The sequence below is a fragment of the Mus caroli genome, chromosome 2, assembly GCF_900094665.2.
Source record: "Mus caroli chromosome 2, CAROLI_EIJ_v1.1, whole genome shotgun sequence".
NCBI lineage: Eukaryota > Metazoa > Chordata > Mammalia > Rodentia > Muridae > Mus > Mus caroli.
In genome coordinates, this window is record NC_034571.1 from 75,105,382 (window position 1) to 75,123,426 (window position 18,045).

Below are 18,045 nucleotides of genomic sequence, written 5' to 3' on the forward strand. Positions count from 1 at the left end.
GGCAGATTTCTGAGTTCAAGGCCAGCCTGGTCTACAAAGTGAGTTCCAGGACAGCCAAGGCTATACAGAGAAACCCTGTCTCGAAAAAAAAAAAAAAAAAAAAGAGAGAGAGAGATGGGGGAAATAAAAGAATTGAAGAAATTTTCAAGGAAACCATTCTCATAAACAGTAAAATCTCACTTAAATAAAGAAGTCAGAGACTGGACAGATAGTAAGTACAACTGATGGGCAGGCAGTGACAAAGGAGTAAGAAAAACCAGCAGCTACAGCTTCAGAACCAATCATCAGGAAGAAGGGGTAAATTACTGAAGAGTGGAATGCTTGAGATTAAGATTACAAAGTCAGAACCATGACTACATGGCAGAGCAAAGCCTGCCTGTGAAAGAGAATGGCCACCGTGGAACGTGGCTCTAGGGGAGTGGGTAAAAGATTCTGGCTCTTCAACTCAGTCACAAACCATCCAAACAGAACAGGACGGATGTCAGACTTGTTAGGGCAGCTTTCTGACAGAGAATGGCCTAGAAATAATTTGCACTTCAGAGGGTTCATCCCACTAGCCTTCTAGAAACAAGGAGACTGGAAGACATCAGAGAGTCTACCCTCATGGCCAAGCACACCCCCTCACCCTGATGTTACTCGTCATCAAAAGAATACTTGATGGAAAAATCTCTAGAGTCTTCTTGTTCCTAGGACATTAAAAACAAAATCCATCTGAATCCTCGTTGTCTGGTCTCAGTAATAAAGCAGGAAGTGAGAGGAGAGAGTTTGAGAGGGTGTTATGATAACAGTTCCTGCAGAATCAGAAACCAGTAACTCCATCAAGCTGGGCGCAATAGTTAAATGGCTAGTAGCTCCTAATTTTACTGGTGTCATACCATTTGAAGGTGCGCTATACATTGGAAACAATGAAACACAACTGAGTAGGTAAATCTCTCAAGCATTATAGGAAGCAAAAGCTGCCAAGGGCATAAGATACATCTGGACTGTTGATCTGTGTGCAGAGAGCTGAAGATGTAATGGTTCTAATCTATGGTAGTGAAAACTAGAACCCTGCTAGTCTAGAATGGGAAATCTCTAATGCTGACAAGAATGTTCTTAATCCCAGACTCAGTGATGGCTGCATGGGTGCAATGTCAAAACTCAGGGCAGCACACACTAGACATTGGTTCATTTTACTCTAAGTAAACTAGATCTTAGAAAATACCACTAACTAGAAATTCACAGAACATCTCATTTTTCCACAAAATGAAGTGACATATATATATATGTATATATATATGTATATATATGTATATATATATATATACATATATCTTTATTTTGAGTTAGAGAAAAACATTATGAAATTGACTGCTGAGCCTAGGTAACAAAAAAATTTTGAAAAACAAAAGTAGCATAGGGTCAAACTCAGCTATGAAGACAAACCTGGAATTGTGTAATAAAGGACTCAGTTCATAGTGATTTGTGCTCTGTAAGAGGAAATTGCTTAAGATTGCAAGGACTAACAATGCGTCACTAAGAAGAGGAAATTCCATTTATTTCTTCAAGATTAGATTTTCGGAAATATTTAAATAAATGGCTCTTCACAAGGATTTTGGCTCTAAGAGTCATTCAAATTCTCAAAAATATGAGTCAATTCAACTTTGTTTTCCCTTCAACTGTTTTATAATGTCCTTAAAGTTAAAGAATGAAAGGACGAAACAGACCTCACCGCCATGACAGGGTCATGTCTGCTCAGTGCCAAGTCCATACAAGAGGGACAGGAATGAGGAAAGGCAGTCCACTGACCACATTATCTCATGCCCTGATATGTGGTGGGTCTGGGAGAAACAAGTTTCCATTACTTTTTTTTTTTTTGAGGAATAGGAGGATGAATGGACTAAACCAATGCTGACACTCTCCTGCAGGGAGAACACTTCTCCTCCTGGGAAGAAGATGACGCCACATCCTTCAAGGTAGAAGGTTTTTTTTTGTTTTTTGTTTTTTTATTAAAAGGTTACTGTTCTTGGGGCAGTGGTGGTGCACACCTTTAATCCCAGCACTTGGGAGGCAGAGGCAGGCGGATTTCTGAGTTCGAGGCCAGCCTGGTCTACAGAGTGAGTTCCAGGACAGCCAGGGCTACACAGAGAAACCCTGTCTTGAAAACAAACAAACAAACAAAAAAGGTTACTGTTATTGTTGTTGAATCAATTATGTTTGAAATATAAATAGGATAGGTGGATAGGAAATAGAAATATGCCATTCTTCCTGGGCGAGTGAACAGAAGCCCAGTCAGAGATATCACTAAGAACCTCTGTAGGCAGATGACTTCTAAGAGGAAGACACCCTCGTGAAGAGAGAGAAGAGGCCAGGATGAGATCCTTTGGAGTGCCTGTGCCTGGGACACAGAAGCACTAAGACAATCTTGCTGACAGTTCAAGGAAGAGAATGGGAAAGAAAGAAAATTGGTTTGAAGTGGCAGCTCCCATGTGTGACAGGTAGGTTGGAGAAAGACCTATGATTGTAAACTGCAGTACAGTCACAAAAAGTACTAATTTCCCCTAGTTGTGACTGGTTAATTTAGTCTCTGAAGTCAGCAAGTGTTTGTAGAAAGGAGACTAGAGGAACAAGGGGAGGGGAGAGGAGAGGGGGCTTCTGGGGGGTGGGGTGCAATTAGGAAAGGGGATAACATTTAAAATGTAAATAAATAAGATATCCAATTTTTTAAAAAGAGAGATAAAAGAAAGGAGAGTAGAGGCTAACACAAGCTGATATTCATATTGGGGATGACCGTGAAGTCATTTGGTCATGTACACACAGTACATCAGAATTTGTCAGCTGTTGCCTCCTGGGGGTGAGGGTGGGGGTGAGGAGATGTGTATTTTTTTAAATGTAAATGCTCATAAATTGGTTGTCATCACACACGCAAAACTAGAATTATTTTTGGTTTATTTCCAAAGACCAACACATTGGCCTGCGACTGTAGCTTGGTTGTTAGGGTGCTTGGTAGCATGCACGGAGGCCTGACTTCCTCTCCAGCAGTGCTTAAACCAAGTGTGGTGGCGTCAGCTGTCATGTCAGAGCTTGGGAAGTGGAGGCAGCAGGATCAGAAGCCTGTGCTCATCTTCAGAAGAGTCAGGAGTTCGAGGCCAGCCTGGGTTGCACAGACCCTACCTCAAAAAAAACAAACAAAATTAAACTAAAACACAAATGAACAAAATCCATACCCTTTCCCTGAAGGAGTTAAACATCCCTCCTAATTTTCTATGTTGGTTTGATGTGATTTACACCCCATGTGGTGTAATACAGGACATCTATTTATTTTATGATGGTAGATTTACGACAGTAAAATACACTCACAAATTGGACGCTGTTCAGAGTCATTATCTCCGAAACAGAAGAAGGAAAAAAAAAAATTAAGTGTTAAGGCAACAAAGAAACTAATTGGAGGGAAAGAATGTCTTCCCCAAATTCCAGACACAAACAGCTTGACATTTTGGAAAGGGGTCAGGATGGCGGGTATGATGGTTTGGGGCCTTCCTCATTTCCTGTTTTATCGTGAGCCTTTTCAGCTGCGACCTTTCTCCAAAAGATAAAATCCCGACTCTGAGCAAACTACTCCTACTTCTGAAACATGTGACTGTGTCAACGTGCCCCCCCCTCCCCCATAAACAGAATGGACGCTCATTTCTCTCTGTTCCCCTTGCCCCCATTATACCAGCCAACAGAAAAACATTTTTAGAAACAGGAAACTCTGATTCCAGGAACACTCCACACACTCCGAGGTTTTCCAAGTGGAGCTAGTTTTGGGTGGTTGTTGTTGTTGTTGTTTGTGGGTGTTTGTATGTTTGGGTTTTTGTTCTTAGTTTTGAGACAAGGTTTCTCTGTTTAGCCCTGAGTCTCCTGGAACCCACTCTGCAGACCAGGCTGGTCTTGAACTCAGAGATTTCATTTGGCTCTGGCTCTAGAGCGCTGTCTCTGTCTCTAGACACCTGAAATTAAAGGTGTGCACCACCGTGCCCTGCTCCAAGTGGACCCATTTCTGTATATTGTTTGTTATCGATGCCTTTGCCCACTGACACACTGAAACTGTAACCATAACTTTCAGGAAAAAAATTGACAATTCACACACATACTTGACAAGAAATTCTGACTGGCCAACTGTATTAGTGAACAATTCGTGAGCTTTTTTAGTTTGCTGTACACAGATACAACAGAAGGAGTGGTCCTCAGAGTAGCACAGACACCAAGGATGTCTACTCTGTGTGACAGAAGATGTTTCTCACTGCATCACCAGAACTTAAGATATTCTAAATAAGCATCAGGAATGAGCATCCTCTAGAAAGCAAGATGTGGGTGGTCATGGGTCCTTATGGGGCATCTGCAGGCCAGCTGCCTTAGCAGGATGGAAACCGGGTTTGTCATGGAATCTGCGGTGGGTGTGGGTGGGGTACTCCTGAGTACCTTTTCCTGTCTCAGGATCAGGGTGAGGGGTTGCAAGATGGTGTGAGGCACTGGGAAATCATGATACCGTGGTGGCACCTTGGGCTCAGCTATGGCCATTGAAATGAGCGTACAATGCTAATCAGGGCAATGGCTGCCGACTCCACTTATATTCTCCCACCCCATGCTCTGCATTCTGTATAATTTGAATTTAGATACTAAAATGAAAGTTTCATCTTCAAAAATTCTAAATAATTTTTAAATCAGTTCCTTTTACATAAATAAGGTAAGTGGTTTTTAGGGCTGCTTTTGATGGGCCGTACCTAACGTCAGATACTTGCCAACTTAATGATAATACTCAATGGATGTGGCCAGTTCCGTGAAAATCTTTATTCCTAACTTATTCATACATTGACAAATACATTTCCCTTTCACTTATGAGGTACTGGACAAACTGTAGCGTACTGACCAAAATCAGTGAAAACAACTAGGTAGAAACTGAGCCGCATTTAGACACAGTAACAGAAATAGGAAACAATCCTAATATGTAGTAACAACAGGAAGAACTGTACCTGGTATATTTAGTGATGGACAGCGTTATCAATGAAACCTAAAACTGTAACGTGTATAAAGAAGAGCAAAGAAAGCTCTTGTGCACACAGAGGAAAAGCTGAGGATTTATTCACGCAAACTTCAAGAACAGGCAAAACTAATCGGCAATTGTTAGAGCCCTGACGAGAAGCCACGTTGTAAAGACATGTAAAAGTGGCAGTGACTCACAGAATCTAGATCACGCTAACATCAAATATCCTGCTGTGTGGTCTTTACAAGGCAGTGCTTAAAAAAGAAAAATTGCACCAGCTTATTTGGTTTTGTTCTTTTTGCACTTTATTAAAAGGTTTACTGTGTGGTGGATGGAATAATTAGACCTATTCTTTCTCTCTCACTGAACGTAGCCTGAGCAGAAGGCATGAAGCAGTTACTTGGGAATGCTCAAGCATAAACAACAGCAAGATTAGGAAAGGAAACCTTGTCTCAAGGCAAAACAAAAACACATATGTGACTTTTCGGGTTTGCACTACCAACACACAACGATTGTGGGCTTTTCTGTACTCTCAACAGTGTTCAGATTCAACCCAGGCATGCCCTTAAGGTGATGCATAATCCATAGTTAATTCTTCAGTCTGTGGGACATTGTTTAGTCAAATTAACACACAGCCAGGGGTGAGTCTAGCAGTTTGCAATCATGCATGCAAGATCACTTCCCAAGCGTCTCTCTCTGTGTGTCTCTGTCTCTGTCTGTCTCTCTGTCTCTGTCTCTCTGTCTCTCTCTCTCAAAATCCCCAGTACTATTTAATTCCTTAGAGCACCCCACTTTGATCCTTGATAGAAAGCTAGGACGTTATCTCTCCCATTCTGCAATTCATTTCTGGTGATGGCTACTGCATCTGGGGCCAAGAAGTGGGTGGTTACGAACCAACCAACAGGATCTGCCTGGTCTCTTAGCACCACTGGTTCCCTAGTCAGAGAGAAGGGTCTCCTTTGTGGGGATTTTAGGCTACTTGGCATAGCTATTACTATTAGCATTGCTTTGGGATGGCTAGAGGGATGGGTTGCAAGAGACAGGAGCAGCTGGAGATTCTGTACTCTTGGAGCCAGATCTATAGTGCCCACTTCCAGGTTGCAGGCTGTATGGAAATAGATTGGCAGATCGAAAGATTATATACTCTACCACTGAAGCTACATCCCTAGATTCCATCTATGTGACAATTCCTACAGGACATTATAGTGCCAGAGAACAGCTAGTGCTTAAAAGCAGGTGAAACTTCTGATTATAAAAGATTATACGGGCTGGTGAGATGGCTCAGTGGGTAAGGGCACCCGACTGCTCTTCCGAAGGTCCGGAGTTCAAATCCCAGCAACCACATGGTGGCTTACAACCATCCGTAATGAGATCTGACTCCCTCTTCTGGAGTGTCTGAAGACAGCTACAGTGTACTTACATATAATAAATAAATAAATCTTAAAAAAAAAAGATTATACATGGAGGAGTATGGGAAGAGATGACAGAATTATTCTGTATCCTGCAAGGCTGTGGTTACATGAATCTATGTGTTCATTAGCATTTTTTGTAAACCAAACTTTAAGCCAAGAGGTTGATTTTAATATACTAACACAAAAAATAAAGTCAGCATAAATGCAGAATTCATTTTTTATGTTTTTTTTAAAACAGGACACAAGTATCTGCAAATAAAACTTAAGTATGAAGACCATATCAAAAATTATCTGCACCACAAATGAAAGGCAAGAATAGCTGTTCACTCACCGCTGCTTGCCCCTCTGCAGTGTCCAGTACTCGAATCCATAGGAAAATCTGGAAGGCGACAGAATAAAGAAAGAATGATGACAGAGTGGTTACCTCAGGACGCCACCTATACAGCTAGACTTGGTGAAGAATCAGTTGTCTCCAGGAAATGGTCCCTTATTAGGGCTGTGAGGCTGCCCCACTATTGGGGATTGAATAAGGAGGAGGTCCTTTCTCAGATGTGATTGACAGTTGCTGCTCATGAGTCAGCATCATGTATGAGTAAAATTTTAGCACTTAATAAATAACGTGTTCTTGAGTTTCATAAATGCTGTAAATGAATGTTGTATCCCAGCAAAGGCCATACAAATATGAGGCACTGGCCCAATGTGTGTGACTTTGTGACCGATAGAACCAAACACACCTTGTCAATGAATGGCTGTGTCATACTCTCCTGGCACAGTGTCTATGGGAAATCCAGAAAGAACTCCAGGCCCTCTGTTGAATGCAGACTAAAGAGTTCAGCACAAAGGAAGCCTAGCGCCTGTAGATCTCTCTAGCCAGTACAATTCAGAGATGTGGCAATAATTGGGATTCAGCATGGGTCCTTCTCACGATGCTGTAATCCCAGAAAATGGTAATGATAATGGCCTTCTGTGTTCTAATTAGGAGAGCAGCCTCTAATGAATTGCGCTGTGTACCCCCGCTGAGAGACAAAGTAACTAACCATGGATTCTTGCTGGTCCTCAACTCACACTTTCATCCAAGAGTGGTATAGTTGTATTAACACTTAAGGCTAAACGAGCTCAATGCCTCTACTTAACCTAACAAACCGGCAGTCTGTCTCTTTATATGTCGTTATACGTCATATAAAACATAAATGAGGAAGGACTCCAGGGGTTGTGTATTGAACCCAGGGCTTCGTGCATGCGAGACATGGCCTCTACCACTGAGCTACATATGTGGCTGTCAGCTAACACTATATATAATAATATATATATATATATATTAGAGGTCTCTAAATAGATGAAAAATAACAAATACAAGTTGAGTTTACAAGCACTTGACTCAACTTAAACATAAACCATTAACTTCGATGACTTTTATCCTACTCAGACTTTATTCATGATAAACGTCTCCAAATTTTAAAGCAAAAATGCAATGTTTCCATTCCTGAAGAATGATGAGATAAAGATGCACATGGCTTATATTAAATAATCTCCCTCAAGATTAATAAATTATATTAGTCCACGTTTAAAACACCAAGCAGTTAAGGTTTATATGAAATAAAAAATAGATAAATAAAGCCTCTTGGGGGGAAAAAAGAATTCCTTTGAAACAGTGTAGCCACAGAGGAGGTTTTCCTTGTTCCCTGTGCTTGTTACCAGAGATGTTTCTTTTTTTTCTTTTTTTTTTTTTTTTTTTTTTTTTTTTTTTTTTTTTTTTTTTTTNNTTTTTNAANANNGGGTTTCTCTGTATAGCCCTGGCTGTCCTGGAACTCACTCTGTAGACCAGGCTGGCCTTGAACTCAGAAATCTGCCTGCCTCTGCCTCCCAAGTGCTGGGATTAAAGGCATGCGCCACCACGCCCAGCTGGAGATGAGATGTTTCTTTTTAAACACTGAGTATTCAATTGTTAAAATTGTGTAAGAGGAATGCAAAGGTTTCCAATCTTTTTTTACATAGTTAAAATCTGAAATTCTACCATCAAAATTGTTCTGGATGGAAGTGGTAGATAGTGGTAATGTGTGATGGCTAGATGCTATATCTCAAGTGTTTGTAGTGACATCAAGGAGATTTCAGGAAGAGCCTGTGTGACAACTGCTCTGCAGAGGGCCCTGCATGTCCTCCTGCTTGGCTAGAACAGAGATGGGACAGGCAAAGAGTGAACTTACTGAGAGCGGGGGAGGAGAGTGGGTCTGAAGGATGTAAGCAATAGATACACTATTTCCAAACAACCATCTCGCCAGGACAGGGAAGAGGAACACTGAGGACAAAGAGCCAGCCAATCATGCTCTGTCATAATCCTTGTGGGGTGCAGAGAGCCCAAAGAGAATCACAGAAAAAAGTACTAGCACTTGATACCTACTAACCACCAGGGATGAGAACATCATTTTAACATTTTCAACTGTTAATATTCAACAGACAGAATAATTACTTTAAGATATATTTCGTTGTTATGTCTCCCTTCTCATTTCTGATTTTATTAATTTGGATACTGTCTCTGTACCTCTGGTTCATCTGGCTAAGAGTTTATCTATCTTGTTGATGTTCTCAAAGAACCAGCTCCTGGTTTTGTTGATTTTTTTTTTTAAGATTTATTTATTTTTATTTATATGAGTACATTGTAGCTGTCTTCAGACACCCCAGAAGAGGGCATCAGATTTCATTAGAGCCACCATGTGGTTGCTAGGAATTGAACTCAGGTCCTCTGGAAGAGCAGTCAGTGCTCTTAAGTTCTGTGCCATCTCTCCAGCCCCTTGTTGATTCTTTGTATGGTTCTTTTTGTCTCTGTTTGGTTGATTTCAGTCCTGAGTTTGATTATTTCCTGCAGTCTATTCCTCTTGGGTGTATTTGCTTCTTTTTGTTCTAGAGCTTTCAGGTGCAGCAGGGATGAGAAAAGAGAAAGAATCAGGCAGGCTCCTAAGTCTGGATAACTGCGGTATCAAAGCCTTGCAACCACTAAAAGCATGCTAGAGAAGAGCAGGCAGCTCTAGGGCATGCTGAGCCTGAGGGCCCTTCGTTGGATGAATCTGGAAAAGGCATTCTCTCCTATCTCAGCAGTGCAACCAAACAGCCATTCCTTATCTCTTGGAGCCCATTGTCCAGGGTGCTCTTTTATTCTTTTTAAGCCAAGGGGTCAACACAATGAAAATACATTGCTCCTTTAACTTTAACCAAATGAACAAAAGGCACAGATTCTTCAAATAGATCAAAATCCCTTTTCTTAGCAAAGGAAGGTGGGTAGTGTAGACCAGACTCTGGTCTGAACCCTTGTCTTCTCACACACTGAGTTAACTTGACGAGTCACTTCTCTGTGTGCCTTTTTTCCATTCTTTGCTGTAAATAGGAGTAACAACACGTACCATGTAGCTGTGATGAGAACTCATGTGTATACCACACAGGGCAATACCTAGAGCACAGTATGTGTTGTGAGCTTTTATTCTATCAACACTAAGGACCCTGGCCCTAAGGCTGAAGGTCTTCTCTCCCTGGTGTGGTTGCTGTTGAGCTGTGGGGCATGTGCTTTACCAACTATCAATCATTCACTGCCCTTGGCATACACCAATACTGGCCAGTGCCAATGTCAAGTGGCTAAAAATACAAAGTGAATGACAAAACCAACTAAGGGCTTGCAGCTCTGAAGCTGTAACTGGCCCTAAGTTTATATGCTGAAGTTAATGTTCCACTATTCAAAATTGCGCGACTACCCAGTGGCTGTGTCCCTTTAAACACCTAGCAGAAAGACAAAGACCAGAGATAGCGTGGTCAAATTTGCTCTTCAAATAATTATTTCAAAGTTCGGTAAAAAGAAGACAAAAGGTGACTGATTAAAATAATAACCTAGGGGCAGTCTAAGATTTCACAAGCACTGACAACTAGATTGTCTTCTAAATAAAATCAATAACACAGATTCTCTGCCCAAGACAGGCAGGCTGCTTTTTGGTATGGACATGCTGAGAGAGCCTTAGAATCCTGGTTTTCTCTTAACTTCAAATTTTCACTTCTCCTTTCCATCACATGTTCTTGTTCAGACCTTTCCTCCTTGGTATTTGGCCCCTTCAAATATTTGTAGACCAGGGCTAACACTAAAGAAAAGGCTGCCTGTTCCTTGGAGAGTGGAGAGATGATTAAATAGCCATTTCTGCATGTGAAAGGTAGCAGGATTCTGCCAGGCCAGAGGCTGAAGAATATGTTGTGCAAGAGCCTGGTAGGTGCGGGAGATATTAGTACAAACTGGAAGCCAGCAATAACAGGGTGATTATAGAGCCCTTACTGCAAGCTGCAGGAGTCTCAGAAACAGCTGTGAAACACCCTATCATCTGTCTTCCACAGTCAATATTTTTTAAATTAAAAAAAAATACTGATTCCCCCCCCCCTTTTTTTTCTTTTTGATGAACCAGTGAGAGAAGATGGGGCCACTTACCAGTGGCCCCACTAGTGAAGAAAATGTATCTCTCTCCCTTGCCTGCAACCACAACCTGCAATAATAAAGGACAGGTGGAACCCCCAGATCCACCTCCACCCCTCACCCCTACCCTTGCCCCCATTAACTGCTTGTAAGTCCTCAGGAAGAGGTGGAGGCTTGTGAGTCTCTTCCCCTAATAAACTATTTCTAGTTAACAGACATCAAACTCACTCTTTCTCTTATTCCTGTAGGAGTAAACTCCTAAACCTGAGTTCTAGTTTGATTTGTATGAAATAAAATACTAATTTTCTGTATCTGAGAGAAATTACACTTGCTTCACCAGTTAAATCCAAGTGTTGAATCTTGCTCTCCAGGGATGAAGTAATAAGAGTATGAGGCTGTGTCTGCTGTATTTAGCAAGTTAAAAATGAGCAAATAGACAAAAAATAAAAATAAAAAGGAAAAGTTAGTTAAGTTGATAAAGCAACATTAAAAATAGGAAAATAGGGCTGGTGAGATGGCTCAGTGGTTAAGAGCACCGACTGCTCTTCAGACGGTCCTGAGTTCAAATCCCAGCAACCCCATGGTGGCTCAACAGCCATCCATAATGAGATCTGACATCCTCTTCTGGTGAGTCTGAAGACAGCTACACTGTGCTTACATACTATAATAAAAAAAATTTAACAAAAGGGAAAATAATATCGGTGATTTGTTCTGTGATGGCTCTGCCCCAGGTTTGACTCAGCCAGTTCACATACCATGTAGTCTTCACCACGCCATTAGGATACAAACACTTTTGCCTTTATTCCCAGGTAAGGGTTGAAGAGGTTATATCATTCCCCTATAGCTGGAGTAGGCATGGGCTCATGTAGAAATTCAGCACCCGGTTCAGTACTACGAATTTGCCCAAGAGTCTCAACTAACTGGCAAAATGGCCAAATTGAGCTGTTCCCAAATAGTAGTGCTCAAAGCCACACTTTACAGTAAATACAAAATACACAATAAACTTAATATGAAATTACTAGTGATGGTCAAGGCTTCACATGTTCTTCATAAAAATATGTTCATTCACAGTGTTTCAGAAGTTAAAAATCGTCTGGCGCATCGGTGTGTTTCATTGAGACGGCTCTGTTAAATGCGCTAAGCTTATGTGCCGAGTCACAGTATATTAGGTGCAAACAGATAACTGTGAATGGGATGAATGAACTAAAATCCTCTTGAATGTGAACGGTTGTACCACTCTTTAAGAAGAGATTTCATTTTCATATCTGGCTAAATAGAATGCAGTACCAAAACACCAGAATTCTGCTTATATCCGAAGGAGAAACAAACAGGCAAATAAGCTCTGTTTTGAAAACTATTATAGCCCAATAAACCAAAGAATAAATGAATTAAAATGGTGATATGTGGTATGTATATGGGTGTTTTGTCTGCTTGTATGTCTGTACACCACATGTATGCAGTGCCCATGGAGTATGCGTAGCGATTCACCATCTGGTTCTGCACTCTAAGTTTGGGTGTGTTTATCTGTGCACCAGAGGTGTGTAGTACTGATGGAGGCCAGAAGAGGGAAGCAAAGCTCCCAGAATGAGCGTTACAGAGGTTATTAATCTCCCTTGTGTGCACCAGGAATCAAACCAAGGTCCTCTAGAAGAGTGGTTAAGAGCGCTCTTAACCACTGAACCATCTCTCCAGCCCCAGGTCACCATATAAAGTAATTCCAGGTGTCTGGCAGTTTCACCGAACAGGGGGAATGTGTAATTTTTCAAAAGACTGTAAGCCTGGCGACCTCTCAGGCCAACCCCATCTTTAGCTCATGGTTTCTGTTTCCTACGAAACCGTGGAGTGTCAGCATACTGATTATCTCCTGCCGGCAGGTGCTTTGCTTCAGTAAAACAAATCCTCCGGGACTCCTGAGCCGCTCAGCAATCAGGGAGTGCCAACTGTCTGTCGGGTGCGCATGTCTCTTTCAGTGCTTCGGTGAGACAGTTGTGCCATGTTCAGCCCATGGGGATAGGTAACTCGGGACTCTCAATGAAATTGCTTCCCATCCACAGTGACTGTGGCCTTTGAGAGCCCTGAGCCTTGTCAGACCTCACTCTTTCCCCGGTCCTCCTCTAGGCTTAGGCTTAGGAGCAGTTTGTCTTCTAAGGGAAGTATGCATTTCAGAGTGAAATGCGTTACTTCTAGTGCTTGGCCAGAGAGGCGTGCTAGCATTTGGCTGACTTTAACAGTGTCTGTCAAGCCAGGCTAGCAACCACATTGAGCTGTAAGAGCAATGTCTGCAGGGCCTGGGATGTTAGTTAGTCAGTACAAGGGCTCAGAGTTCCCTTTGACCCAACAGCGAAAAGAATGTATTTCTTTCAGATTGTCTTATAAAACTAGCTTTTGATTCATCATTGATATTAAGAAGACAGTACCTTTATTCGTGGTGATTTGCTAAGGAAATTGACCATGAGAAAGATGTGAGATCTTTCTGTTCAGTCTTGGTTTTCAACTAGTCCTGCCTTCCCTTTACCCTCTCTTAGTTAATGAGCGTAATTTTTCTGAATCGGCCCTGTTGATTCGTTAACTATGGACTGAGGACATGAGCCTAGTTTGAGCAAACTGAGAAACAGAACGAAATGAGCAGAGATGGACCAACCAAGTGATGCTCACTTAACAGCAGTTGATCCTGGGAGAGACTGAAAGATGATCGATGGTTTGTTTGTTCAAGCGTTCTCTTTAAAGAACATGAAGGATAAAATCCAAGTCTTGGGTTACCTAGTAGGAAAATGATGAGTTTACTGAAAATATTCCATTTGAACTGGATTGAGTTGGGGGCCAGGGGGTGAGGGTGGTGTTGAAGTTATGAATGTCACAATTAGAACAAATATCTGTGAGAAAACAAGCTCTGATTAAACCCATTAAACGTAGAGCTAAAATACAGTTTGATAGTGGGAAAGGGGGTGAACGTGTGGGTCATGTATACACACACAGTATGGGTGGAATAACCGGCAAGATTGAAAGCAAAGTTATATAAGGCTATGAAGATGACATATAACCCCAAATATAACTCCACTCACCCATATGCCATATACAAAATTACTTGAAGGCACGTGGGCATGTGAAAAGGGCCTGCTATTTTCGGTTCTCCAGCTATCTGATTGAAGTGAGCAACAGAAGTTAATTAGCAGGGCATAGCAATAATATCCCATAGCTGTTTCATTCTGGATTGGAATCACCATCTATTTTGTCAAGAGGAGGGGGAACTCTGTTGAAAGGCGATGGCAACCGACGAAAATGAGCTCTGGGCAAGCACATGTCACTAAGAGATCTCTGTATTAGAAGTTGATTTAGACTAAATTAGCACTTTTCATGATTAGAAGAAAATAGGGGTTTTCGTTTTTCTGATGTCTCCATACAATTGCAAGCCGCGAAAACACTAACGATCGAGATTGCAAAAGAATCCACCAAGACACAGAAGAAACTCAAATGTCGTTAAGAGTAAAGCAGCTAATTCCCACACGCAAAGAGTGGGGAGGGAAGAGGAGCTTTGGAGGTTGGGTGTGAAGAGTAGAGAACGGATGGATCGCTCAGATCACCTGTTGGAAGAGACTGCGTTTGTCTGGGAGAGTGATAAAAGTGAATTTTGTTTTGTTTTGTTTTGCTTTTAAGTAAAAGAATAGGATTCAGTAGAGGAGTGTGCTTAAGGGGAAAGGTAAGGGCTCAGCGCAGAAAGCAAGCTAGAGGATAAAGACAAATAACTAACTTCTCAGAGGTCGGGCAAAGTTCAGGACTCACCCGCTCCGTCCGCGGTGACGATGGCCTCAGGAGAGATGCACACGCCGCGGTCGTACACCGGCAGCTCCTCACAGGCCAAGCTTTCCGGCCACGAGTGGCGGTACTTGATGAGAATGGGCTCGCAGCCCTGTCGGGCGCGCTCACACACAGACTTGCAGGGCTTGATGGGCTCGTGCTGGAAGTCGATGGTGCAAATGGGTGCGTACATGGCACAGAGGAAGAAGAGAAGATCCGGGCTGCAGTGGGTGCCCAGCAGCCCTTCGAACTGTTCCATGGCCAGGATGGCGTTGGCCTGGGTGCTGTGGTGCAGGTGGTTAGGCATCTTGGTCATGTTCCAGGGAAGGGACTTGCACAGCGGGATGCGGACAGGCTCACAGGTTGCAGCCTGGGCTCCGGGCAACTGAAGCAGGCAGAGAGCAGCCAGGACTAGCAACCCGGCCCATCCTTGCAGCATCCGTCCCGGGCCGCAGCAGACCATAGTCCCAGCAGGATGGGGCAGGGCGCAGCCGGGCGACAGACGCGGGAGGCACGTTCGTTCCGAAGTCTCCCCCTGCGGTTCCGAGGGGTGAACACAACGACCTGGGGAGCTGCCCCCACCCCCGGGACAATCACAGTTCTCTTGGATCCAAGTCCTCCCAGGTCCGGTCCACTAGCTTGGCGGAGCCCGGTGCCTCGCTGCGCTGGCTGCTCTTCCCAAGCGTCTAAGCCTCTAGGCGAGGCAGCATCTATTTATTCCTCTCGCTCTGGCAGAGACATCAGCCTTCGCACATCAATCAGATGAGGGGGCAGGAGAGGAAGCCAGAGAGAAATAAAAACAAAAGTCAAATTCAGTTAAGGGACTCAGAGTTCTGGGGTGTTGCAAAAAGGTGTTGGAAGAAGCGATAAATTCTGCAAAGTGAGATGGATGGGGGACCCTGAGGGAGGAGATTTGGTGGGGGTGGGAGGACTAATGGGAGCGGAGGTGGGAGTTTGCCAAGTCCTGCAGGGTCGGGAAGATCCTGCGAGCGGCCGGAGGAGCTCAGAGGAGGTCAGCGCCTTGGCTCGCAGCTGCGCCTTCCCACCTCGGCCGACAAGAGCTCCGCCCCGCGGTCCCCTGCCCTCCGGCTCCTCCTTCCGGGAAGGCTGTGAGTTTTCAGGGGACTAGAGTGTGAGACCCTGTCTAGCTGTGATGCTGTAGCCCCAGACAGCTCCCGACAGGAGCCGCGCACCTTTCCCCACTCCACCCCCGGCTCCGGCTCCGGCTCCGGCTCCATAGAGAAGCCCATGGTCCCCACGGGAGAAACGGTCTCAACGCACCACAGAGATGCGCACCCCTGTATCCCGCCCCACGAGCCCACTCCGTCCCTCGTTGCCCGCAGCTATTTCCTCAGAGCAAACCCGAGCGCACCTCCGCCTGCAGAAAGTCAGACAGGAAGGCGCGAGCAAAGTCACTTTAAATGTCCACGTCGCAGAGATCGCAGCCTCCTGAGAGCAAAGGCAGGACTAATGACTTCGGGGAGTCTGTGATTGGAATACCCGTAGAGAAATTGACTTTCACAAAGGGAAAAAATGCAAGAGAACAAACAGACCCACAGAAACGTGGAAAGGGTGTGTTTCCTCCCTTTCCTCCTTCTTTTCTTTCCTTCCCTTCCTCCCTCCCTCCCTGCTTCCTTCTGAGTTTTTCTTTGCCCTGTAGAATTCGAACTTTTGAGTTTTTCTTTTTAAAACCGAAGCGTGGAGCCCACTTTAAAGCACTTGGATTCCGCCCCCCACCCCCAGAGTGTTCTCACTGAAAATTGCATTTATTATCTAACTCTTCCCACGGGCGGTTTCTTCTAACAGGGGAAATAAACGTGCAAGCAAAATACCCCACACAGGTAATGATAATAGTAAACAGGAAAACGGTTCCCATCCAGATGAGTTCAATACAGAGGAGAAAATAGAAAACAGATCCCTCCCAGGCTACGCCTTCCAGAAGTCTCCTGTTTCCACCCCGGCTGCCCCCTGGCTTTCAGAGCATTGTACGTGGGAAGTCCTGCCGAGGCCCAACCACTGAGCCCCTTCAGAGGAAAACCATTGAGCAGAGGGATTGCAGTGTCAGAAGACAGCGGGAGCACAGAGGCAAAACCTACAACAAAGCCGGACGTCACTAGAGCAGCCCTGATTTACCCAGCCTTCCGCACCGCCCACCCCCCTGCCGTCAATACAAGGCAGATAAAGTCTGTCTCTACTTCCCAGAGCACACAGTAGGATACGGCTTTAATCCCCTGCGCTGGCTCAATGGCACTTAGGGAATGTCAGTGGCTGACTTGAGTTTATGGAATTTTTATCTCTAAAATGATCATTACCAGGGGTTTGTGACTTCAATGTTTTCGGAAGGAAGTGTGTCTACTTCATAGGAAATCAACAACAGATGGTGGCTAGGGAGCCATTTAATTAATAAATAAACTCTGGCTGATTTACAATTATTTGGTGTCATATAAGAAAAGAAAGCCAAACATATAAATTAATTCAGTGAAAAATGACAAAGCACACACATGCACACACACACACAAACAGTCACTAAAAGAATATTTAGGAGCTTTATTAGGTAAAAGAAATAGGGATTTGTAAAAAATTCGAAGGTGAACGATGAACTCGAGAGGTTGTTAAACATATTTTGTGTTCATTTCACATTTTTTAGGAAGAAAGGAGCAGAGTGTTTGGTGGTCGCACAGCCACAGGTATGAATGAACTTTGTTTGCTTCAGAGATAGCTACCCACTTACCACCAAATCCTTTTACAAGCTCTCCTCCTCCACCAACCTCCCCCTCTCTGTTGTTTTGCTAAGTTTTGTTTTTGTTTTTGTTTTTGAAATAGCATCTAACTATGTAGCCCTGGCTGTCCTGGAACTCAGTATATAGACCCAGGTAGCCTGAAAGTCACAGAGATCAGCCTGCTTCTGCATCCTGAGTGCTAGGATCTAATGTGGGCACCATCACAACTGGGACTTGCAACTTTCCTTTAATCCAAATTAGTCTTTACTAAAACCAGAGATGGATTCACTTTCCTCCCAGAAGAGGATGTGTGCACCTGTCTGTCTGCTTCTGTGCCTTCTCTCTATTGTTTCTCATAAACATCTGTCATGTGTGCAAAATATTCTTCGGCATCTGCCAGTATATTAATTACCCTTTATATTTTTTGTTCTTTCTGCTTTCCTAAATGGCTTAGACAACTTTCAAAAGAAGACAGTCTATCCTCTGCTCCTTTTGAAGAAGCAGTGGGAAAACTGGCTGGTGGAAACGGAAGTGCAAATATCTTTTTTAAAGAGATAAACCACTTGAGAGGAGAGTTAATTCTCAAAAATTTGTGATAACAAAGAAAACACAAGTTCAAAAAAATGTGCATTTTCTACTAACAGGTGAGCTGTATCCCTAAAATAAGTACCT

At 43.4% G+C, this 18,045-nt stretch overlaps 1 protein-coding gene across 1 annotated transcript in view; it reads right to left on the bottom strand.

Moving 5' to 3' along the window:
- The window catches only part of Frzb (frizzled related protein), a 33,500-nt gene extending 17,588 nt beyond the window's left edge, over nt 1-15,912 (bottom strand). Inside the window, exons 1-2 of the mRNA XM_021154507.1 lie at nt 14,639-15,912; nt 6,749-6,796 (exon numbers count right to left, since the gene is read on the bottom strand). Of these exons, the coding sequence (XP_021010166.1) occupies nt 6,749-6,796; nt 14,639-15,116 (526 nt within the window). The 5' untranslated portion in view covers nt 15,117-15,912. The remainder of the gene's footprint in view (nt 1-6,748; nt 6,797-14,638) is intronic.
- Nucleotides 15,913-18,045: the final 2,133 nt, after the last annotated feature.